Raw genomic sequence first — 26,068 nt, 5'->3', positions numbered from 1 at the left:
GCATAAGCTTTCATGAGCCACAGCTCACTTCATCGGATGCATACAGAGGTGGAGGTGGGGAGTTAGCAAAGTGACAGCAGCCAGGAAGGGGAAAGAGCCAGTGGAGGGTGCAAGAGGGAAAACTGATGGTATTCACAACAGAGGTATGATAAGGGTGTGTGGTAAATGGGTAAGATTACAAAACCAAGCCATCCCAAACAAGGTCTGAAAATATGCTCTTGGATCTGAACTAGTTACTATTCAAAGAAGAGCCCTTCAATTACATTCCCTGTTGGTGGTAAGGGAATGGCCAGGTCTGATAGAGCAGACCCAATCCCGATGCTGTGTTGCTGTTGTTTTTCATGTACATGTTCAGACTGATTACAGGTCACACAAGTTTGAGGCTGGTAAGAGAACAAGCTACTGGGGAGGTGACGATGTTAACTCGCTGCTTAAAGGAGAGGAGGGCCTTAGCCAATGAGTTTCATTCAAGTTAGGCCACAGTTCAATTGGAAGTTTACATTTCCTTGGGACACAACAGTAAGGTCTTAAATCAGCCCACCAAGTTTCAAGCAGCTGGAGCACTTTCCATACTTAGCAAGTGGTTTTTGCTCAACCAAGATTCTGCACTTCAAAAGGTCTGCAGCAGTACAGAAGAGACATCAGTTTCTAGACTACCTTCTTAGGCAACAGTTGACATTTCAAGATGGGATGTAGTTATGCCATAGAACAAGGAGCTCATTCAATTATCAGCTCTACTGTTTGTCTGAGGTCCCCAATAATTATTCATACATTAAGCACCTTCTGTAGTTCCGAGGGTAAAGTTATGTGCTGTAGCATAAGGCCATGTAGACAAGCTTGACACTCACTACCATGAATTTTTAAAAGCAGGTGTAAATACACTCAGGCAGCACCAGCTAGGTAAAGAAATAGTAATAGATTCACTTGCCAGAAACAAGAGAGTCTTTTCTAGGAGTGCAGTACAAATGGACCACTTTTCAGGTTTGGCATGCTACACTGTAATTTTAAGTTTCATCACCTTTGACAGCTCAGGCAGCACTCCTAACATTAGAACTAGTACAAACAGGATAGTAAGTACAATATTTATGCTACTGGGTGGATGTTAGGACATTAACATTCTCGCACATACAGATGCAAATAATTTTATTACAACCCCCCACTCACTGTCGTCCCCCCCTTGTAGTTACAAAGAACGTTGAACCGGATGGAATATTAAGTGAGAGTAGTTTTTAAAAGGAAGATTTATTTAACAAGTTTCACTTAGCGCAATACACCTAAAAAGGAAATCACCATACAATGAAAGATTAAATCAAGGCCTCAGAATTTTATACGAACACCAAGACCAAAATCCTAAAGTAGCTGTATCACGTCTCAACATGTTTCCCCATTAACTTAATAAAAAAAAAAAAAAAAGCTTAAACGTGCCTTACAGGATATTAAAAGAAATAAACTAGAACTAACATGCCAAATGTTCACTTTGAATCGCAGACACAGCTCCTATATTTCAGTTTACAAAAAAGCATGTTTTTCAACATGCATTCAAAACAGTGTTGGATGTAATGTGGTATAAGAGCAACATTTAACATAATTGAAACAGCTTTAACCTAAATACGCTTACTGCTTAAATACGCTCCTACAACAAAACTAACTTGAGAAAAAGCTGAAAATTGTTTAACAGTTATAGTCTTTACTCAACTTGGTTATTACATCCTAAGTGAATGTTTTTCTTCCATGTGTTCAAAAATACTGAACCTGAAGTTTTAAAATAATCCTGATTTCACTTACAGTAAAGCATAAATCACAAGCTTGTATTGCAAAACTGTTAAACTTAGTTTTTTGTTTTGTTTTGTTTTTTTAAAAAAAAAGGTTGACCAAAAGTCAGTTACATTCCCCAGCCAGCACTCATATTGGACATGTTGGACATCCCGCCCATTCCATTCACTCCCATGGACGCACGGTTCCCACTGCTGTAGTAGCTACTGTTCATTGCGCTTTGATTACCTGGAAAAAACATCAAGCAGATAAGTGAAGTGTTCCAGCTTATTGCCAGTACAAGTTTGCGGGGGGGGGGGGGGGGGGGGGGGGGGGGAATTCAACTCCACCCCTTTTATCCTCAAGTGTCCACTTGAGACTCAAATCCACCCACCACCTTGCACATACTCCGCTGCTACTAAAAAGACAAACCTTCCAGATATTTAAAATGTAAGTTGGTGCTGTCTTTACAAAAAACCTGCAACAGTTTTTCCAGTCTTTCAATGAAATAAGACTAAGTCCAGACACTACAGTTCTAGTACATACTGCTTTTATTTTGGGAAACAGCAAGACTGGTTTCTTTTTCTCACACTGCTATAACTAGTAACTGCAATGAAGTTACTCCCAATTTATACCTGCGAGAGAGCAGAAGACAAGCCATAAGCTTGTTAGTTGTTGTAAAGTGTGGATTTACTTTGGCTTCTGTAGTGTATCTACATAAGCAGAAAAATCCAATTTCCCAGCTTCTTCATATCTCAGAAGATTTCATCTTGGAAAGCAAATTTCCCCTAATACAAGTATTGAGACTCATACTTCGAAAATGAGTGCCAACAATGAAGCACTATTTTAAGGTGGTGCTCTCTATTAATCCTACCTCCTTTGTCCTTACAGCTAGACAGCACATTGTGTGTAAGGATCTCTTTGTAGGAGTGTATCCAACACCCACCTAAGGCTTTAAAAAAAAAAATTTTTTTTTTTTTTAAATACATCTTACCATATCCGCTCATACTGCTTTGAGTGCCATAGCCAGCTCCATAACCCCCACTCAGTTGCTGATTAGCACCATAAGTGGATTGGTTTCCTTTCAAGTTAAGGAAAAGAACGTTAACACCTTGACTGCCAAAAATCCGTCCAAACAGATCTATATACTACCTAATCATGAAATTCCTAACAGATATTAGCCCTCATGGTGCCACGTATCTGGTCTATTTAGATACCACTGTGCTTAACTATTTTTTCTGGTTTCTCACTAGTGGAAGTGGCGAAGAGCAAGGTATTTGTGCTCATGTGCTTCTGATTCTTATGGTACTTAATTTGTTTTTTCAGCCTAACTTAAAAATAGAAAGGTTGTATCGCGCTCTAACCTATTTCACCAGAAGAGCATCAGTTCACTCACTGCAATAAGTCATGTCTGAAGATTTAAGGCATTTAAATATTCCACTCAGCTACAAGTGACAAGAAACTTTAAATGGGGTGCTAGATTTTACATCCCCACCCACAAACGCCCACTATTCAGAAATGCAATGGAGAAATTTACTTCTGACTTTTATTGCATGGTAAAAATCCATAACGGGATTTTAAAAAATTGTTATGCAAGCCAACTGAGACACCTCGGATGTCCTCCACAACAGCACATGTGCTTTCAGAGGCATGGAGGAAGTCAATACCAGAACACCTGGAATGTCAATCTTCCAGATAGTATGAGGCTTGTTCCTAATCTGAATTTGTATGCACCACATGGGAAAGTTTCTATACTTGTACGAGAACTTGGTAAACTGAGACAGCAACAATTAAAACTAATCTTCTTGTAAAATAAGCTAAGTTCTCAATTAACTATTTAAGCTATCTTTGAAGAGCACAATCTGCTACAGCACAGTACCTCTGAAAAATTTTACAGTTGAAATTATGACATTTGCTTTTAAAAAAACAGACTTAAAGCATTACAGTGTTCAATCTCATTCCACAATCAAAGTACTATACAAGCATCATCTCCACACACACACACACCCCACCACTTTAAGCTCTTATCCTAAGAGACAGTAAAGTAAATTTCAAGAGGAGTATCTACTTTTGCACATCACAAAGTTTCTATGGCCATCTAGGGGGAAACTGTTTCTGAATAGCAGTAACAGGTTTTAGTTTAACTTACAATGGACGTTTCATATTTTAATTTGTTATAATGTTTTAGTGTTGATTTTTCAAGTTTTAGAGTGGAGCTTTGTTGCTCCCTCTTTCCAAAGAGACTTCACTCATGAGATAAAGTGTCACTTTAAAGTTTGATATACCCTCTATCAACACCTAGTCTGGAAAAAACAGGACAAGGATAACTTGCATCTCCCATGTCATTTTTGTAGCACCACACTTTTAGAAAGCATTCATCACCACACTCTTCACATTCAGCACAATTTACTTAACCTAATTAATTGTTCGAATGTATTCCCAAAAGGTTTATATACCTGGCAATGTGCTAGTGTTCCAATCTTGAACTACCCCTTCCGATTCCTTGACTGTGTGATTAAGACAGAATGTTGAATTTCAGTTTTTATGCCAGGCATAGAATAAGCAGGAGCTGTATAAAATTAGCCAGCTTTGTTAAATACGAAGTGTTCGAATAAAAATTCAGTTAAGACTATTCACACATACCCATTGCTCCCATCATTTGGCTGCCATATGCACCACCACTTCCTCCTGCTGTAGAATTCAAGAAGAGTTCTACATATCTGTGTTCTGAAAGGAAAAGCATGTTCAACAGAGTATTGAAACACGTACTGGACATTAGGCCTACACATGATACAAACAGTGCCTCATTTCAATTTAAGACAGTCTAACGCCAAACTTCCCTTAGACAACTGGGCTAACTAATTTCTACAGAATCCATATCCAATCTGCCTCGCTGTGAGGTCACTCCAATAGAGGATGCGAATGATTCAAATATGTTACATGTTATAGTTATGACTTAATCCATCTGTATACCAACTGACAGACTTGTCTCAGGTAACAACTATTCTCCCATGTTAGAAAACAGATCAGATAATTTTTAATACAAACTCTCAGCATGTATGTTTTAACTTCTGTTCAGAGCATATTTTGCTCATTGATTTTAAGATGAGGGAGGCCCATAGTTTTAAGAAAAAGATAGGCAAACTTACGCATATTTGCTTTGTCTTTGGACATGGCGGCCACAGCATCCTCATGAGTAGCAAACTCAACATCTGCCTCTCCAGTCACTCTACCATCTGGTCCAATTTCAATGTGGACTCTTACAGGGTTCAGAGGTGAGAAGAACTAGGTAAAAAAAGATATGTATATAAGACTGTCTTAATGTGGCAAAATATTGTTGCAGATTCAGGAAAAAATACTTGTTGCACAAAGTATCTGAACTCACATTATAAATGTCGTTCTCTGTAGCTCTGTAAGGTAATCCTCTCATGTGTACGCAGTGACCAGTTGTGCTTTGGAAAGTAGAACTTGCATCTCCATATCTATGGTCAGACATGCCTGTGGAGAGAAGAGTCCATTCTAGATCTTTCAGATGTATTGAAAGTTAGCTTTTATACATATTAAAAGTTGTTTACCACCCCCATTAAAGAAGTCTCACCTCGTCCAAATCTATCAGAACCAAAGCCATAGCCATCACTATATCCATTGTAGTCGTCATAGCCTCCATAACCTTAAAACAGATAGAATACATATTAAAATGTGTTCCCTAAACTACGGAAACTAGTATGTAAAATACTATGGAATTATTTATAGAAGCAGAAGTTTAGCTTCAGTTTGATTTTTCCATGAGTTTTTATCCATGCACTAATAGGTATGAACCAGTATAACATGCAATGTAAATTATGGTTTTAAAATAACGGAAAGTTGTAGGATACATACCTCCACCATAAGCTCCACGTCTCATTCTTTCAAAACCACTTCCTCTACCAAGACTGTTATAGCCCCTTCCAACACCAGGCCTGTCATAAGGACCTGGCCTCTGCATGGCCAGTAATTTGCGGGGAGGATCATAATGAGTACGCACTTCTGCTCGACTACTCTTGAAGATTTCAATGTACCTAGGATGTTTTCCGCATAAGACAGACAGTCAGTCTTCAATTCCCCACATAGGAATATTAAATCAGTATAAATCAAACTAAAACAAGACATTCTAGTCATAGCCTTGAAACTGGCAGACTATTTTAAGCCAGATTTCTTTATATTATACAGGCAATGACAAATTCTAGTCAAATACTATTTTACTTCCAAAATAGTGTATTTTCAAGAAATTACAATTAATGAAGGGTTTATAGGCTCCTCATACTTCACAGTATCCCAACCTTAACGCTGGGGGAGCAAATTAAGTCCCCCCCACCAGTTTAAATTTAATCACATCTGTGGAAAAAAAAAAATGGAGGGAGACAAGTCCACTCAACTCAGCACTTCCATGTTTTGCTCATGTGGCAATATATATTAAGAGGATTAAAAACCTAGTCTCCACCAAGATTTTAACCCATCAGAAGTCCACACACACAAAAAAAGCTTTGCATGTGCTAGTCAACCCACCCTATGCTTCAGTAGTTCAGCATAGGAAAAAGTGCATGCTTCAATGAAAAATAGTCACAAGTAAAATAGAATAAAAAACCCTTTGTGACAATTTCTTGAAAGCTATGCTTATTACATTGAAGATTAAATACAGTAAGAAAATTTGTTACATTTCAACTTATAAAAACAAGTTTAGAAATTATCACATTTTCTTATGGTAATAAGGTACTATGTGTATCTTTACAGCTAGAGACATTATTGGTGCTACTTGAGAAGTTTAAAGCCATAATCTCTCAACTTCTGTCAATTTTTAAGCTATCAATTTTACAGTTTAAATACCAAATATTAGAGTGAATTCAATTAACTTAATTTTCCAATTTTGTTTTGTAGTCTGAATAAGTTTTACTAAGTATGTGCTATGTACACATGAAACTACTTTTATTTTAAGTTAGAGACCAAAATACTAGACTAAGATTTAATGGTTTATGGATCAGTCCTTTAAGGAGAGAGAATATGGATTTAATTAGTATTTACCATAAGAAAAGTGACGTATCCAACCAACCATCCATCCCCACCTGTGCCCTATTCTCTCCTTGTGTTTCTTTAGAGCCTTTTCAGCTATTTCCTGTGAAGCAAACTGCACGAAGGCCTCCCCCGTACTCCTCCCCTGGAAGTCCACCGGCAATGTTATCCCATTTGGCACGATTTCCAACCCTTCAACCCAAGGACAAATAACCCCAGTAGGGGGCAATATTAACATCACAAGCCCAGTCATGAATTTTTCTTATAGCTTTAAATACACCAGAAAGTTAATACTTGTAAGTGAATGGTATGCTAGTTCTAGATTAGCATTCTAGCAGTAAGCATGTCAACATGAAATTTCATGATTACATACCATTCAGTTTACATTCTTAACCCATCCTGCTGTGCAGAAAAAAAGCTTTTACTTTGTAGCAGTAAAATCAATTTTCATCTATTTAGTGCAGGGTGTGTTAAGAAGATGACAAGTTAAATAGAGCCTCTTAAGAATACTTTACAGAATTTTTCAGTCTGATGAAATTCACACAACTTAAAATCACAAAAAAAACAGCTTTACACAGCATCTTAGTATTTACTAAAAGTAACATTAATGTAAAACAATGATACTCTTACGTAAACATTTTAAATCTTGCTAAATTCAGTATTAATATTTGTAGAGTACTGCTTCACGAAGAGAAATTCATGAATTATTTCAGAAGTGTTAATTGCTAAACTGAAAGCAGCACTTTGCATATTAGGTACATGTATACAATTTCTCTCACTGCTGCTCATAAGTTGTTAACGACGTGAACAGTGATATCAGTGCATTTATTTGCTTTAAAAAAAGAGTAGTGTTCAATACATCACTTTGCCAAAACACACAAAACAAATTTAGTTGCATTCTAAATCAGAATAGTCATCGATTTTCAGTCTACATTAAAAACAAAAAAAGTCCTTGCTAATTTTATAACAATGTTTCAAAGCTTTCGATTTATTTTGTTATACATCCTAATATTCAGGTTTACAACTTAAGCATAAGTCACATTTAGAAGTTAATACTTTCTGCTTTAAAACAGACATGTTTAGGCCCACTCAAGATTTGACTGTATGCATTTGTAGATATTCCAATTCCCAAAACAGGAAGTCAACATTTGATACAAATTGGAAAGAGTTTGAAATCAAGTTCGAGTCAAGTCATTTTAATCTTTACAATTCAGTCTCAAAGCCTAAACAAAGTTCATAAAATACTCATTTAATGTGAATGAAATGAAATTGAACTTTTGTACCACAACTACTCTGCACTTAAAGACCAAAATTACCGTACAATATTTGACCCTACAAGTCATGTAGATCAGTACTTGAGTTCAGAGATTTTAAGCCTAATTAGTCTTTCCACCTTTAAAAATTCCACCCATTTTACTGAGTCTAGCAATACAAAGGCTCAACCATTTTTATGTGCTCAACTGAGCAGCATGTGTGGAATAGCTAAAATGGTAAGTAGGAATTATCCTTCAATTTTGAAGTATCCACTTTAATTTTCAATTCAAAGGACCCCCCCAAAAAAACAAAAAAACACAAACCTTGATTTTTCTGACAAGTAAAACAAATTTGTGTAAGTCTGAATTACCTAGATAACGCAAAATTTAACTTAGGTCGATTAAGATATTTAAAAGCTTTTAGCCCAAATAAGAGATTAAATTTAGGATTTATTTGCACACATCAGAGATCAATATAATCTAACACACTAACTGTGGCACAGTTTGGCCTGTTGAAAGCATTAATGGGCAAGAGCTCAGTGCCACTGTGATTCGCACTGACCCATAATGCTACAGCTAATACTTATACCCCACATACCTGAAAAGAACTGTACAATTTCTTCTTTGCTACAGCCAAATGGGAGTCCTCTAAGACGTACAAAACCATCATTAGCAGTATCAGGGCTGTTAGGACCAGTATGCTTCAGAACCCAATCCATTTCAACGTTGTTTGACTTGAAAACTGTAAGAGGCACTTAGAATTAATGAATTTTGGAATGCTGCATAAACCATTTTAAGTCATTTGCCATTTGAGAAGCTAGTCAACTGGTATAATCTAAAAATTCACTTAAATCAACTTACATGCATTTAAACACCATGAGTTACAAAAAAGTGAAGTCAGTACAAACATTTAATCAATTACTAGGCCAATTAAGTCAAACCTTCAACATATCTGTGTCCCATTGTTTCTCTGTCTTTCTTCAGTGCCAATTTCACATCATCTTCCGTTTCAAGTTCAACAAAAGCTTCTCCGCTTGGTCTGCCTTCTCTTGTATAGATGAAACGGATACCCGAAGCTCCATTTTGAATTTTGCATTCTAGGAAAGAAACCCAGAACAGTTTTGTTCTAACACTCATTGTTCTACAGCAGTGATTCGTGTTTTTTTTTCCCCCCCCTGGAAGTATACCAGTTTAATCCTAAATACATATCATCTACCATAATACAAGATGCTGGTTTTCCTTAACCAAATTTAATATTCTTAGTATTCTTTTAAGTTTACCATTGAGACTGAAATCCATCAAGAGATGGAATGGAAATCTTCCCTGCCAGCATACCTTGAACAAAAGGCAGTTGCCACCCAAGATAAATTTTGAGTTGTGAAAGAATCCAGACTACATCCCTCTTACAGACCTCCAAAAACTACCACATTGTTAGGGTTTATTTTTTTTATTTTTTTATTTTTCCTTTGAATTGGAAATACTCAGTGTTATTTAAGATGGGATAAGCATTCTTGCCATCTGAAAAATCAATCTGAAGTCTAGTGAACCAAGAGTTAACCAGTTGCACTATGGGACTTAAAATCCGCTCAGTTAAGCGTAAGTAAGGACACTCTTTCCAGCAAACACTAAACCACATTGTAAACCAACTCTTATAATAGATATCAAAGTGCAAAAGGGCTAGCTATTTGTTCAGTTTAAGCATCCAATGTATAAGTTAAGCAAACAATTAAAAATAAGCACTTCAAAAAAAAAATCTACTTACTTTTAGTAGGGAGGATACTCAATATTGATTTCCCATACTGCACTGCTCTTATCTTACAAAAGGGCTGCCCGGGGATGGTGCCCTAACTCCCCACAGGACCTCTCTCTACTTTATCACCTCCTGTGTGATCTCAAGTTTTTTCCCCGGCTTTCCTCGCTTGCAGATGGGCGCATGGAACCCGCCCCTCCCCCATGCGGCCAGCCCCACGCCGGATGGCTGTTCGTAGGCTGAGGCGGCCCCTCCGCTCGCACACTTACCGGAGAAGAATCGCTGGACCTCCTCGGCGGAGCAGGACCAAGGCAGCCCGCGCACCTTCACTACGAAGCCCTCGCCGCCCTCCGTGTTCAGCATCATGCTGGAAGCAAGACTCGGCTCCGATTCGCCTTCCGTCGCTGCGAGGAGACAACACGTTGAGGCGGCGATTAAGGCCTCCGCCCGCCCGAACGCGGGTCACTCCGCCTTCCCCACCCCTTCCCCAGACCACCCCCTGCCCCGGGCCTACACCATCACCTCCCCCCCGCGTGGCCCAGGGCAGCGCCTAACTCCCCACCACCCCCGCGGGCGCCGACCCTCCCCGCACGCACACATGGTGGCGCTCCGCGTTGGCGTTAAGGGTCCGAGCCTGATCCTGTCCGGAGATCGCCTAGTCCCGGTCAGGCAGCAGCAAGCGGATGAGGTTGTGGCGAGGGCGCGTTAGGAAATGGCGGCGCGTGCTCCCGCTTCCGTTGGGCCGGGCTCTGCCGCCGCACAAAGAACACAAGTCCCAGCCACCGCCCCGGGGCAGCCGGCAGGCCGGAGACCCCTGCGCTGCACAGCGCGTGCTTTCCCGCTCACTGCCGGGAGGATGGGGGGGAGGGAGGGGTTGAGGGTGGCTAGACGACAGCGACCAAACGGAGACTTGGGGTCAGCAGGCGCTGCTCACCACCAGTTTGTAAACTGCGCGGCGCCGTGGCTGGGAATGAGGCCCGGGGCGCATGCGCATAAACAGACCGTGCTGCGCATCTGCAATACGTGCATGGCTCCCCCCTCTTTGCGAACCAACTACGCATGCTCTCTAGCACCAACAGGCGCCGTCGGCGCATCTACGCGCATGCGTTTCCTCCCTGGTGTTCGCCTTTCTGTGGTAAAGAAAACCAGGGACCTCAACCCCGTGCAGCTAGTGTTCCCAGCCTGCGAGCACGCGCAGTTTTCAGCACAGCTACACTTGAATAACCCCAACCGCTTCTCTTATGGTGCACGCGGCCTCGCGGTGCCCGGAGACACGGTCCCTGCGCTGGGCGCGGGCTCGGACAGCCCCAACGAACGCCCTACCCGCCCATTGCCCCTAAAGGGCTAGGGAACCAGCCAGCACCATTCGGCCGTTCCCTGACCCTCCCCTGTCTAACACAAGCGGCAGGCCGAGCTGAGCGTGTCTGAGCCCCGCTAGGCGGGGAGAGAGGGGCACTCATCTGTGGGCTCTAGCGCCTCCCAGCTCCAACGACTGCTGACTTCCCCACCCGCGGGAAAGAGCCTGCTCGCTTCACGAACTGAAATCTCGCTTGTGCGGAAGAGGAGAGTAATCAAGAGACATGGATCAAAGCCACCAGAGCACAGAGGGCAAATTACTCTGCCCAGCTGTAGATTGCACCCCGAGTTTCCCACAAGAGTGGATGAGGTGACAAGAGTCAACCCCACTTACACCAAACAAGCACATGTATCTAAGATGGCGTCTACACTAGCCTTTTTGGGGGGGGGGGGGAAGGGGGGAAGGAATGACAAAATCCATTATTGCTACCACCAGTTTACCTTTACCAGTGGTAACTGAAGGCTAGGGGGAGGGAGGAAGGCAGGCAGATAACACAGCAGGGCAGTCTAGGCATAGGGCACCAAGTTTTAGATAATGGCGGAGGGAGACAGGTCTGTGGATTGGTTGGTGAGTGGAAAAATTGAAGCTTCTGGCTCAGACCCCCATGATTCCCCTTCCCTAGACTGTGGAGCCTGCTGCAGTGTCTCCCCCTGCCAAGGGCCAGTGCCTCAGCCCCTCCAACTCATCACTTCCAACAGTGTCTGAAGGTGGTATCCACAGAGGGGCATATCAGTGAAATAGGGTGACCTAACCTCCCTGCCCCACCATCAGGGGGGCACAGGGTTTAGACTAGTTTCATTCAGGGCCTGGAGGGGGAGATTCACCCTGCTTGCTGACCCTGGCAAGAATCCCACAGGGAGGCTGAAGAGTCTTCCCCTCCCACCTTAGCAGAAGGGGTCTGGGTCCCTCCCCACAAGGGGAGGAAGGGTAATAGAGGGAGCAGGACAGGCCATGAAGCTAATGCTTCAGAGCACCAAATGCTGCCAAGAGCAGCATGGCACTTTGCAGCCAGCTACCAGGCTCCAGCCCAGATAGGGCTGCTGACTGGTAGGGTCAATCACTGAGACCCTGCTACTGCCTTGATGTAACTAGGGTCTCCAAACCAAGGCTTTGCATCAAATTGCACATCCTAGTTCATGGTTCAGCACCCAGGCACACCTGCCCTTCAACGCACTAGCACAACTGAAAAGACAACACCCCCACTCGTTCCAGGACAAGCCTTTGTTCCTAGTCATGAGTATTTAACCCTAGCATCACTAGGAATAAAGCTCTGCCCTTGAGCTCACTATCACTGTAATTAACAAGCACTCACTCTCACACAGTCTTCTCATTCAATTGTGGCATCAGTGAGGCTGGTTAGTTTCCCCAGCACAGTGCTGCAACATTTAGTTTACAGACACCACAAGAAAGGTGGCAAACCCCAGGCAGCATTCACATTCAGTGCCTATTACCCTTAAGAGAGAAGCAGGGGAAATAATTCAGTGGCATCCATTAGCACTAAATTGCTTCTATCAGAAAGTAATGGCATTGTCAGGAAATTGCCATGACTGGAACAAGCATTTACAGTTTCACAGAGAAAAGATTCTTTTTGGCCTCTGACTACTCAGTGATTAATAATAATCAGTGACTACAATAAGAAAAACATTTGTACTATGGGATTTAAATAAGATTCTCACACAATGTGGGTCCTCACTTGCTGTATTCCTCTGTTATTGACCCAAAACAGATAGAGATAGTGTAAGTGGCACCCTGGCTCCTCAGCCCTTCTGTATTTAGCTCTGGTAATCTTGCAGATAATGCTTGATCTCAACTACAAATTCTCCCAAATTCCACCCATCTCATTCTCAGTTGCTCTGTTCCACATACACAGCAATTGTGTGTTCTCTTCCCCTCCACCCCCAGCTCTTAAGAATGCAGCATTAGCAGCACCTAAAGCCCCACCTCCATTTTTAAGACATGATTTCTAAAATGGTGGCAACACAGTTCTTGGCTGCAAATGTAGCTAAGGTCTGGGTTCAGCACCATTCCAGCTCCACCTACTGACAATGTAAATAAAGCAGCCTAAATTTACAGTCTTGTGAACGGAGAAGTGCTACAAATATTTTATTCCTTTTGCATGTTAGGGAACAGTTACAATAGTCCCTACAAAGTCAGTGATAAACGCCTTCCATGGCTTCTAATCCCTGCTCCATATATTAACACATACTGCCTTCCAAGCGTTCCTAACACCCTTATGAAACTAAGCATTTCCCAGCAGTTGTAAAAATCTCACTATTCAAAGCAAGTGCTGCATATGCCATCTAATTGCTTCAAAGAAGTTGTTTTAGTGGCACTTGTGTAGTGGCAAACATTGTAGACAGTAACATACTATTGGGAGGATACAAATTAAGCAGAGATTCTGATTAGAAACATTTCATATACCTATCAGTAAACAGATTTGTAAGACTTAAAGTTGCAGACAAGAGGACAATTAAAATGGAGGACTTTGATTTCCAGATTTGTGAACTTTAAGTGCAGGTTTAACAACCTCAGGCATTTTAGAACCAATTCCTGTTTGGTCTGCTTATTTATTCAGACGTTTCAGATAATGTTTAAAACTTGAGAAAATCCACCAAATTTTGCCAAACAAGAATAAAGGAGACTGACTAACATCCCTGGTTAAATAGGTTTGCAGCCAACAGTATCCCATGAGTTCTATCTTATTAGATGCTAGCTGTCATTTAAAAGCCTCTAAAACCAGGAAAAGAAAGTAACTGTTGTCTTTTCCCAAAGCAGAAGGTTCAGGGTGCAATGAAAAGTTATCCATTCAAAGGGAACTGCAGTTTCAAGGCTGCAGAGCTCTCCCATCCACCCAGTGAACATTTTTAGAGAGGGGGATCTGGGTTTGTTGCATACTTATTACAAAGATTCCATAAATGCTGAAATAATGACAATGTTACAGAAACAACGGTCCATTCTTGCAGTTCTCACACAATGCCACTGAAATAAATCAAGTTAAACAGATAGCATCCAGAACACACTTCCTAAGTAAGGGGGAAAACAAACCCACAGATTTAGTCTCCTCAAACAAAAATGTGAAAAAGTTACAGAGTGCTCAAATGCTGCTCTTAGGAACTCCCCCCTCCCTCTCCTGGTACAGTGTCTCAGAAGAGTGGAGGAAATCTATTTCAAATGTTGTACAACAAGCCCACAAGATCGGTTTACATTTTTCAGACTTATGCCTACTTAAGTAGGTTTAGAGCACAATTAAAGCATGTCTCAGCTAAGCTTTGTGAAGCAGAACATCCTTTACTTTTTGAGAGACTGGTGTACAACAGGTAACTCAAAAGTTGCCTTGTCTTGGTGGCTAATAAGTTTGATAGAGTTCGGTGATTAAACAGTGTCCGAGCGTGGGTAAATGGGGCAGCTGCCTGGAATAACTATTGTGCTTTAAAATTTACACTAGCTCAGTGGTTTTCAACCTGTGGTCTGCAACACCCCTCATCCCCCCAATTCGAAAGGGGTCTGCACCTCCATTTTAAATTTTTTAGGGGGTCTGCATATGAAAAAAGGTTGAAAACCACTGCTCTAGCTTATTTGTCAATAGCTTCCTCACAAGAGACTCATCTTCATGTGGTGGGAATAGCAATAAATTACATGTCTAATCTATTCTCTCCCCTTCTGATCTCATTGACCAATTTAGAGTCTGCTGAATTTAGTTGTGAACTGTAAGAGCCTTTTCTTGCAAGGGAGCTTTTGCAAACAAACTAACAAGTGTGAAAGGCCCAGTGAACCTGTGCTATGTAAACTCAACCTAATGAGTAATGAATGTTGACAAAAAGCAAGACTAATATACATCATCTTACTTGTAACTCTGCTACTAAGAGGGGCAATATGCTGCTTCCTGAAGACTAAAAAAATCGCAGCAAGCATTTTTGCCCACTTATGCAGTATTATGTAACACCTTAAGGGCATGTCTACACATGTATTGATTTGGGAATAGCTACTATGCTTAAGAGTTACTTTCAAGTGTAGACAATCTCAGGTAGTACAGTTATGGGATACATTTCTAACAGTTGTCCACCTGATGACCTGTGCTCTCTTAAACATGCTATTCTAATTTTTTAAAAAAGCTTTTTCCAAGCAGTTTATAAAATTTCTGCTACTCCTAACATTGGATTATAAAAAGTGTTTTTTGTTGTAGGCATGTGTTTGCTTCCAATCAGAGTCTGGAAACATCAATGAAACAGAGTGAGTTATTTATTAAGATGTGGCTATGCACTAGTCTGAATCAGACAGTTGAGTGGCTTTATCTACCTCTGAACTACACCTGAGGTACAATTACTTATCAATATCATGCAATAAATAACCATTTCCAGATGCTTCTAAACCAGAAAAACTTGAATTGGTTGCCATTTCTTGTAAAACAGGAAATATAAAATAGTTGTGCTCATCTCATACAGTCTGACCTACACACTTCCTTTCACTCAGGGCTATTTAAGTTATTACACTTCAGGCAACCATGTAGTAATTTTAGGTATTTTGACTATACAAGATCAGACAGAAACTGAACTCTTTTAATTTGTTTTGGGTTCAGCACATAGATTAAGTGTTAGTAAATATAATAAAGGCTGTGAAATGGGTGTGAACAGAGAGTTTCAATATTTAAGAAATACCAGGATATTTTCAACATTTTAGTATTATGCTTTGTCTCCCCTACCCCTGACATTAAATTAATGGCTAGAGGCAGATCAGGTTTTATTTCATTAAAATTAAACACTAAAATAGATGTGGCCACATACCTTTCTCAATCTTCCCCGGGAAGGGGTATCCCCACCCTGAAATTAAGTAGATGGAAATGATGAAATTTTAATTTGCTTTTGGGGGAAAAACAGGTTGTCATATCATTGCTCTGATACCATTACTTCATCTGCACAGTGTATCTAAAATGTCTAAGTCCATCACCACTAATGTGACTCACTTCTTGCGGCCCTGCATGTGGCATTGAGCCTATGCAGTCTTCCCAGGGATTTTTGCTATCCAGTGTTTTCTGCAGAAACCAACCATTTGCTTAAAGAATATTCTTAGTTCTTGTCTGAAGACATTCCATCCTCAAGAGTTAGAGTAGGAAAATATGTTGTACATAATGACTAAAAAAGTGCTTGTTTGCAGCATTTATGGGGTCCAGTAGTTAATTTTAATACTGAAGTGACTCCTTGACACTAACATTGCAGGATTACAGTGAAATGGGGATACAATTGTTAGTCTAAAACTAATTGGAAGCCTGTGCCAATTTCAACAAAATTCCACACAACTTGAACTACTCTTGCTGATGGAAACGTGGTTTTGAGCATCTGACACCAGGTGGTACGGTTTTAATTAATTTGAAAGACTAAGCAAACAGCATTCTGAAAGTTAGTATTCATAATGTTACAGGAATCAACCTCTAGCGGAGAGGGGGAGGGATAGCTCAGTGGTTTGAGCAGCGGCCTGCTAAATCCAGGGTTGCAAGTTCAATCCTTGAGTGGGCCACTTAGGGGCAATTGGGGACTGATCCTGCTTTGAGCAGGGGGTTCGACTAGATGACCTCCTGAGGTCCCTTCCAACCCTTATATTATGATTCTATATATCTAGGACACTATCCTGTACTTTACACTCCAACTGAGACAAACCCAAATATGTACACTTATCAAACTAGATTTAGAAAATAAAACTAAGCAAGCATAAGGACAGAACACCACTGCATACTTACAGACAGCAGCTAGTCTCCAGTTTTCACACAGACTAATTATTTCTAATCAAAACTCTCCTTTCTGAACTGCTATTCTGATGTCAGCAAATTCTATATTGTTGCCAACATTCACCACTGTTGCTAAGGGCCCAGGACTGTCATAGAAAACTTACAGTTGTGGGTTTCTGAGTCATCTGGTAGGCGTAGTATGCAACAAAATAAAAACCCCTATAGTTATACATCTCTATAAATCCATTTTGGTGAAGAAACTTGCACTTAGTGGGTTCTCAAACCATTCACTCAGTTGGGGAGGGAGGGGGAACCAAGGGGGGAAAAAAATATATAAAAATCACTGCATATAAACTAGTCAGGGTCAGTCAGTCTGAAATCACTTAAACCAGGCTAGACTGCTTGAGAAATGGATTTACACACTAGATATCCCATTCAAAAGAAATCTCATCCAAGTAAAATGGAGGACGATTGAAAAAAGTATTTGGGTTTCTAATTTGGATGGTCTTCAAAAATAGATGTTCCTACAGTATTTATGTCTTAGTGCACAAGAATAAAAAGCCTTCAAGAGACAAGCCTGGGAGCTTAAATTCATAACTGTCAGACACTAGAAATCAGGGACTCAAAGGTACTGGATTTATGGCTCATTACAACCATCTATGACCCCATAACCTTCCTTTGTCCTAGGACTGCAGGTTTGTTAACTGGGCACTTCACCTGGAGTAGGCTCTTACGTGTTAACTCCTTATGCTAAACAATCTTGTATTTAGCTATGTGACACTGAGTAGCTGCTCCAGACCTCAAGAGCTCTGTAAGTTCAAAAGCTTGTCTCGTTCACCAACAGACGTTGGTACAAAAAGTGGTATTACCTCATCGTCTCTCTAATATCCTGGGACCAACACAGCAAACAAAAATAAAAAAGGAAGCTTGCTAGCAAAAAGGAAGTGCCTAAATGGTGAACAGATGAAGAAATGCAATTTTAAACATCTAATGCATTCGTACTGCAAGTAAAGATAGCTGTTAAACTGTGGCTTGACATTTCAATAATCTGTTTTGACCGTTAATTTAAAATTTTTTTGTAAGTTATCAATGCATTACTTAACTGAAGTGAGCATACTTGAGCTATTATGCTAAGATGTTTAGTGTGAAACATGATCAATGTTGTGAGAGACATATTTCTTTGTTTACTCTTGCAGATATTGTGGAAAAGCAGCAGATGAGACAGAAGAGGAGCAAAGAACTGAGCTGGAGAATTTGGAAAACCTCCACTATAAACATGAAATGTGGCTTCATGAAATGACAATCAAGTTAAGACTCTTTCTCTTGTAAAGGAACATGGTGAGATACTTAAGTGGCTGAAGCGATTTTACTCTAGAAGTCCGAGAGATAGTACTGACATTAATTGAAATTTAAATTTAGCATGGGACTGACCACAACTAAAAAACAGTTCTGCTGGGAAGAGTTTCCACTTACAGAATGCACTTAGCAACTTCTCTTGCTTTCAGCTATTTTAAGTGTTCAGTCATGTCTACACTACAGCTCCCATCAATACTAATCCCAAGTAAGTCAACGGAGGGTTTTTTGGTAAATATTCCCCAATTTACACCTGGTTTGAAGTCTACACTAAGAATTTCTGTGGATTCAGGGTCCCCCTTTGGCATTTTGGTTTCATTTCCTTAAGTAACGTTTCACTTGAGAAGTTAGAGGCCTAAATGGGAGTGAAAGATTATCGGCTCAGAGAATAAGGTCCCCTCATTTCTGGAAGCAAAGATAGCACTCAGCATGTAAGCTGCAGCAGTTACCTACAGTCAAAAATCTGCACCATAAGGCCTTAAGTGCCATATTCATCCAAATGAAACTTTCAACTTTAACTTTCAAATGGGCTGTAAGCGAAGTGTCAGCTTTAACTATTTCATTCTGCAGCATTAACATCTAGCTAACATGCTTACCCAGTGAGGTGTGGGGCCTTCAGCTAATGGAAGGGCTGCAACTTTTAAAGTTGTAATCAGAATGCTTTAAGATTTTGGTCCTTCCCAGAAGTCCAATTCTCTACTGCTGCTCCCTTCCATAAAGGCTGGCTGATCAGATAGTTGCTGACCACACAAATTCTAGTTACGATATGGGCAAGAACCTCTGATCACATTTAAACAAAGGCCACCTGATTATATTTGAACTAGCGTTTAAATATTAATCCTAGTTTCAAGATAAGCAGCTGGGGAGCCAGCCATCAAGCCTCTGCATTATCCCTTACAACAGCTTTCACTATAGATTGAGGTGGGAGCTCTGCAAAAAGTGTCCAGATTCCCTAACGATTTCTGGAGTCTTTAGTTTTATTTATTTGGCAGCTAAAGTTTTGGAATTGTGTCTAGCTGGAAGGGTGTTACATTTTTCTTTATTGAAGCTTGAAATCCACTGCTAAGGAAGGGGGTGGGGAAGGGGGTGTATTGGCATATGCTTAAATCCTTGGCTACTGGCTGAAGTCCTTGTCTTTTTTGCAGAAATTGTTGCCATGACATGTATTTGCTGGATGTTTCTGATGGGTTACCACTCAGAACTCCTTTTCAGCTGAAACCAAAAAGTCATTTCAGAGCAGAATAGCAATAGATTCCTACCCCTTAAATCCAGCAAGAACACATTAAGACTGCACTAGTCATAACATCTACACTCCCAAGTGTAACTTAATACAGGGTGGAACTCGTGACCCAAATATTTCAGCAGGAGAAGGGAGTGCATCCTATACTGTGGAATTTGGAGAATGCTTAGTCTGTCTGCTCAGGTTTGGAGTGATGAGGGAAGACAAGTTTCCTTGTATTAGTTTACTGAGGAAGGCTTAGTCTCCAAAAGCACATTAGAATTCTGGTTCAGGTTTTCTACTATGGTACTTTGAATCTGTTTCCCGTTAAAGGAGTGTGTGTGCGCGCACGCGCGCGGGGGGGAGGAGAGAGAGAGAGAGAGAGAAACTAGTTATTAACAACCTGTTACAGTCAGTTCCAAAGGTAAAGTACAAGCTCCACAGGTTTAAAATATTGCTAGCCTGTGGGCAACTTGTCTAGTCATCCAAAAAAAGAGTCTTCTAAATGCCAGGATTTTTTAAATCCTTTGAAGGGGTCATTTGCACCAAAGCAAGCTTTACAAGTGCATCTTACTATATACACTAATCCATTTAGCTAGCAAAGGAAGACAAAAGATATCAGCATTTCAAGAAATCTCCCACTTTCTCCTGAAATTAGGACAGAATGTGACAATTGTTCCACAGAAAGAGGTTTCATAGAAGAGACTGAAAATAAGTTTTCCCTAGTGTGATAAGCTCTTAAAACAGAGGGTACTATTGTCAGAATGCAGAGTGACCAATACATACCTGCATCCACAGAAGTCATTCCTTGCGACTGAATTAAATTTTCTCTAGCTAGGTCATCAGGCTCAGCATTAACATCTAACAGAGAAAAATGTGACAATTCATGCCTTTTCTTACTATTGTTTCAGTCTAGCTGCAGACTATGACAGATCATACCTGGAAAAGGACCTTCACAACCAGAAAGGCTACCAAGTTTAAATAAAAGTTTACATTCTGCTAAGAGTATGATATGGACATTTCTATTTTGTAGGGTGGATTTTGACAACCTCAAAAAAGGTGCCCGTTTTACAGGTTAAAGACGACTTTAAAAATGATGAGATTAAGCAAAAGTACTGAAGAGCTACAGTAAGCATTAGAAGTCTTGTTAAAGGAAATGGCTTACAGTCAAGGGTGAGTGTTTGCTCAAGCAGGAAGCAAGCAACCAAAACCTGTCAGTCTAAACTGTTGGGGTTTTTGTTTTTAAATGTAAGGCCATACATTTCAAGTTGCAGTATCTGTTGGTTTCAAGTGTTGATAATCTGCTTTGGGGACAATGTTTAAAACTCAGTTTGAGTTATGACTTGAGTTTGATTCCATGTTTTAGTTATAGAAAAAGTGTTGGCATTAAAACTGTACATTAGCTGTAAAGGGATGGGAAAAGTCTCATGCCTACAAGCTACCACTGTCCTTAAGACTCCCCTTTGCCACAAGGCTACAGAAACCTTGACAATGGTGATAATTTTTATAGTGAATGCCATACCATGCACCCCCTTTCTTGTCTCCAGTATAAGACCTTCAGTGCAGGAACTGTCTGATTACAGTACTGCTGTACAAAGTCTACCACAACAGGACTGGGTTCCCTAGATGCTACAATAAATAGTTAAACTCTTGGGATTGTCAGCATTTGTTCCCTTGATATTACCTTCTCGCTTCATTTAAGCCAGATACTGGGGAGAAGACCAAAAAAACCCCAGGAAATAGGATCAGTTCGGGTCTCCTCTATACAAGGACTGTGACTGATTAGCCCACACCACCCTCCATTAGATATTGCTTATCAGATAGCATTATAAACACTTAAGTAGCTGTCTGATGATCGAGGCCTTACCCTGTACGGTTTGGGGAAACAAATAGACTAGAAAGGTTAAGGGCACAACAACTCTAGGTGACTTCAATGGGAACATGGATATTAAGCACCATAAAAGTTGGACCCTATGGCACTGACTAGGAGGAAAATGCATACTCCTTCCCATCAAGCTAGCTCAATTGAGTTAATTTAAAATTTGACTGACACTAGTGTCTTCAGTTTGCTACCTTCACCAGATAGCCAGAGCTAGTTTAATGATTTCCCCCTCTACTCTTAGTTAAGGTCTAAGTGATTTGCTTAAGGCTACACAGCAAACCAGTAGCAGAAGCCATACAAGATTTATCATCAATACCAGGTCTTCTCCCAGTCCCTTACTTTAAATGGAGATGATGCTGCCTCCCCTATACAGGATTATTAAAATCAGGGTTTGGGGGGTTGTTTTTGAGGGGAGAGGGAGCCTTAGTGGAGATATGACCAAGGAACCTCTTGAGCAAGTGACTGACTTGCACCGGAAAGGTTTCATCTTCACTGCCAATTGTTTTTTCCCCACCCAGAGAGGTAACAGTGAGTGATATGTATCTTGCTGTAAAACCTAGTGGAGACAAGCTCCCTATAGCTTTTACTAAGATAGCTAGGCAAGATCAACACTATACTTGCTTAATCTGTCTCCACTAGGATCTTACAAAAAGATACTTTAATGTGGTGATAACCGTCTACAACAATAACCTTGCATGTTAGGCAAGAATCCTATACCATATCCCATTGTTCTCCCCCCTAGTTTAAGAGCTACTTTATTTTCATATTCTACTCTCCCACCCTAAAGTCAAGCCCATCTCATTTTAAATATATATCTCCAGTCTTTCTGTATAGCCACCTAAAAGCCCCAATACTTACTCTATCCAGCATTCTAAATATTGGATTTTCCCTTCTCCCTCAAACACACATCCTGCTTCTCCTCTGGTAGAATCAGGAGGGCATTATTGTTACTCATTTAGGATAGACTTCATGGAAATCCACTCAAGTGCAGTACCAAGTTATAAATGCTGTCATATAAAGCCATCTATCACAAATAGAGAGGGGCATTTCAGGTCAAGGGTGTATGTATAGGTAGAGCTATGTGTGGAAGTTTTCACAGTAACAAGTTTTGTTCTTGTTACAAACTGTTACAAGATTTTTTTTGAACACTTCAATCCTATAGATTTCTTGTTTAACAGGTCAAAGCTTTTTGAATTCCTAATGGTTTAAAGATTAATAAGAATGATCAGACTGTCTGAAATTTTAAAGAAACTTTAGGAAACCCAAAGTCTAGACTACTGTACATAACTAAATTCAGTGTATTCAATGGTATAACATTACTATGAAACTCCTGATGTTTGCTATTCAGGCCTTGTTAACTTTAGCCCCGATTCTGCATCTGACCATTTTCCTTTTCCCCTAACTCACCCATCGATCATAAAAGTCCGTTTAAGCCTCAAACTATGCCTCTTGTAACAGACAAATTAATGCACTGTTTTTGCAAATGCCCCATTGTCATGCCACACAAAAGTTAAGGTATTCTATGTTGGGGCAGATAGTACTAAGGCTTGGTCTACATAGCACTTTTGCCTGCAAGCTCAAGGCTGTGGGGGGGGATGGGACCCCAACCAACATACCTTTCACCAAGAAGAAAAAAGTGCCACGTCCCACATAGCTACCGCCACTCATGGGGGGTGGTTTAATTAGGCCAGCTATCTCACCTTGGCATAGAGTGGGTACATAGGAGACCTTACAGCAGGACAATTGCAGTGGTACAGCTCTGCTGTTGTAACATCCTTAGTATATGCCAGCCGTTCTCAAACTGTGGATCCCAGAGCTGGATTTAGCCTTGTTGGGGCCTGGGGCCCCAACCCCCGCGCCTGGGGCAGAAGCCAAATCCCAAGGGCTTCAGCCCAGAGCAGCAGGGCTCAGGTTACAGGTCCCCCACCTGGGGCTGAAGGCCTTGGGATTTGGCTTAGGGCTAGGGTGGGCTGAGGTTTCAGTCCCCTGGGTCAGGTCATGTTTGTTGTCAGAAGGGGTTGGGGTGCAATAAAGTTTGAGAACCCCTGGTGTAAACATAGCCTGACTGCCCCTCCCCCCACATATCTCCTATTTAATGGTAGCAGGTACACAAAAGGTTCCAAGCCTCTTCTGTAATTGTACTAGGGTTCCAGTCAACTGCGTTTAGGGGGAAGCTAGAATCTCAGGGCATACTCAGTTGCATAAGAAACCTGTCAGCGTGCTATATGGTTGAACCCAAGATAGGGAACAGCAGAGCACCAGGGCACAAAAGCTGAGTTCATCAGTAAGAACTTCAGATAAAGGAGTGTTGCAGTGGGGGTTACCAATCGGGGGAGAAAAATTAACTATGGACAAATGGCTGACAACCCAGAAGCTAGAAAGTCATCAAAAACCTAAGATATTTCACAATTGGCATAGTTTAAGCAACAACTTTACTACTTTAAGCAACAACATTTATGGCTTCTACAAACTGCTGCAATTAGTTTCTGTGTTATGGAGTCAATGTTTCGCAATATTTATGCTAATGACTAACTGCATACATGAACTAATGACTGGAATTAATATTTCCACCACAATGTACTCTTAAACATGTAGCCTTCTATACTGACACCCAAGCAAATGCTATTGAATATTTTTAAAGCATACAGAAAGCTTACTGAATAATGGCAGACGTGTGAAACGACCAGCACTCTTCTAAAAATGCAGGAAATAAACGCAAGGAAGGCTAACAAAGACAGATGAACTGTACGGGCCTCTTTTCCCCCCCCCGCCATTCTCCGCATGGGCGGACACAACCCAGCAGACTGGCGACTCTCGCTTTACTCTTAACTAGGGCTCCCGATTACACCCGAAACTACTCCCAAATGCGTGAATAAGGCTCATCTTGGGAGCCAGGTAGCTCTCAGCAGGCCGGGAGGAGCGTGGGATAGGGCAGGGGGAGTGAAGCGGCTTCCGCACATCCCCGGTGCCAGGCACGGCCTAGGCCACAGCGGAAGCCGCGCTCCATTATCGCGGCGGCGGCCTGTGGGCCGCGCCACGGGCCTAGCGCAGAGACAGGGCCGTGATCGGGGCCCATCCGCCGCAATCGGGGGCGGGGGCGGACTCAGACCGCCGATGGGGGTCCCCTTCACACGGGGGGTACGTTCCCCAGCCGGCTGCCCCACTCTTTTGTGCGCCACGAGGCCGGGAAGGGGAGGGGGGGAGAGAGAAGGAGAAGGCCGCGGCGCCCTGGGCCGCCAACCCGCCACTTCCGGGCTCGCGCGGCCTGCGCGGCCCCCAGGCTGGGCCGATCCCCGCGCGGCCGCGACTCGGAAGGTTCTGGAACCCGCGGCGCGCGGCGGGTAGCGGATACTCACCCAGGCCGGGAATCTCCCCCTCGGTCTCCTCGCTGCGGAGAGGGTCCATCTTGCCCACGCGCTCACAGGGGCTCGCGGAGAGAAAAAAAAACTCGGCAGGCGGAGGGCTCGATCACTAGACAACGAAGGCAGAGGGCGTCAGGCTACCCCCCAGCAACGGCCTCCGCGGCGCTCGCGCTTTTTTTTTTTTTTGGTTTGTTTGTTTTTCCCCTTTCTCTGTAAGTATAAATCGGTTTCTCGCCCGACCCAGCCCCAACGGCTCTTCTCCTTCCACAGGCGGGCGGCTTCTGGGCAGGGTTATAAATAGCTGGTTACCGAGTTGCAGGATTGTGACGTCAGACTAAATAACCCCGCCCCTCCCCGGCGCGGCCAATCAGTCGGTGGCCAATGCGGCGGCTCAGTACAGCCGAGAGGCCAAAGGCAGCCCCTGGTGTAAAAGGGCGGCAGCCCCCCCCCCCCCCCCCCCCACAGACGCCAGGGCAATTCAGCAGCGCCGCGTTGCCGCCGTGGAAGGGGCCAGGCTCTGTGGAGAGCCGGGGAAGGGGCAAGAAAAGCAGCTCGGAGGAGGGGAGATCGGGGGCGGGCCTTTAGCGCCCAGCCGTCGGAGCTAGCAGGCGGGCCTCCTGGCCCCGCTCGGCCCGTCCCTGAGGAGCCGCGCTCAGCGGCGGCCAGTCCTTCAGGCAGCGGGAGGGACAACGCGCCCCCTCCCCCGCCCGCCCAGGAGTGTTATGATCCGCAGTCCGCCCCCCCAACATGGCGGGGGCCTCTGTGAAGCGTTTCCACATAGCCCGGGCAATGGCCGTTCTGACAAGATCACAAACACTGGGCGGGCGGGCGGGGGGTGTCACTCAAGCCGCTCGGTGAATTTTTCCATGGAGAAAATGGGGACTTCGAAAGAGGCCGCTTCTGCCCCCCCCCCCCCGAGCGGCCAGGCCTCCCCGCCCCCCAGCGCTGCCCGCACCGCCGGCAGCCAGACACACGCGTGAACGAATCCCCGCAAACCTGACAGCGGCGCTCGGTCCCCGGCGTCCCGCAGACGGAGCGGCTACTGCCCACCGAGGCGGGCTATATAACCGGGAGGGCACAGACCCACTATGGCCGCAGTCGGTCCGGGGAAAGCGGCTGCGTCATGTGCTTTCTGGCTCCGCCTTCCGGCGTCCACTTGCTTTTGCTAAGGCCCCGTTTGCATCGGCTGAGGAACTTGGCGGCCTGTGGAAACAGCTGGGGCGGGGGGGCGGGGGAGAAAGAAGACAGCCGGGCTGCCTCCACTCATAGCTGCGGCTCCATCTGGGGAGAGGAAATGGGAGCCACCCTCCGCCTCAGGAACCAGCAGCAAAATAGTTCAAAGGAACGGAAGCAACTGCCACAAAATTGTCTCGCG

General features: G+C 42.7%; 1 protein-coding gene across 23 annotated transcripts; it reads right to left on the bottom strand.

Annotated features, from left to right (window-relative positions):
• Positions 1–1,223: 1,223 nt before the first annotated feature.
• On the bottom strand, positions 1,224–26,068 carry HNRNPH1 (heterogeneous nuclear ribonucleoprotein H1). Of its 23 annotated transcripts, none has more exons than XM_007071483.4 (16): positions 25,690–26,068; positions 24,688–24,802; positions 20,236–20,310; positions 15,940–15,975; positions 10,071–10,205; positions 8,993–9,148; positions 8,650–8,793; positions 6,852–6,990; positions 5,632–5,810; positions 5,351–5,422; positions 5,138–5,250; positions 4,902–5,037; positions 4,396–4,479; positions 4,209–4,259; positions 2,747–2,833; positions 1,224–2,001 (listed from the first exon to the last, which is right to left on the bottom strand). In XM_007071483.4, the coding sequence occupies exons 2-16, from the start codon at positions 24,734–24,736 to the stop codon at positions 1,883–1,885; spliced, it is 1,575 nt and encodes a 524-aa protein (XP_007071545.1). In that variant the 5' UTR covers positions 24,737–24,802; positions 25,690–26,068; the 3' UTR covers positions 1,224–1,882. The 23 variants fall into 23 exon arrangements, with proteins under 23 accessions (XP_007071545.1, XP_007071544.1, XP_037761994.1 ...); XM_007071482.4 differs by having other exon boundaries at positions 5,138–5,271; positions 25,690–26,025; XM_037906066.1 differs by having other exon boundaries at positions 5,138–5,277; positions 25,690–25,828.

This window comes from Chelonia mydas, chromosome 8 (assembly GCF_015237465.2).
Source record: "Chelonia mydas isolate rCheMyd1 chromosome 8, rCheMyd1.pri.v2, whole genome shotgun sequence".
Classification (NCBI taxonomy): domain Eukaryota; kingdom Metazoa; phylum Chordata; order Testudines; family Cheloniidae; genus Chelonia; species Chelonia mydas.
This window is presented reverse-complemented; position numbering and strand designations above follow the sequence as displayed.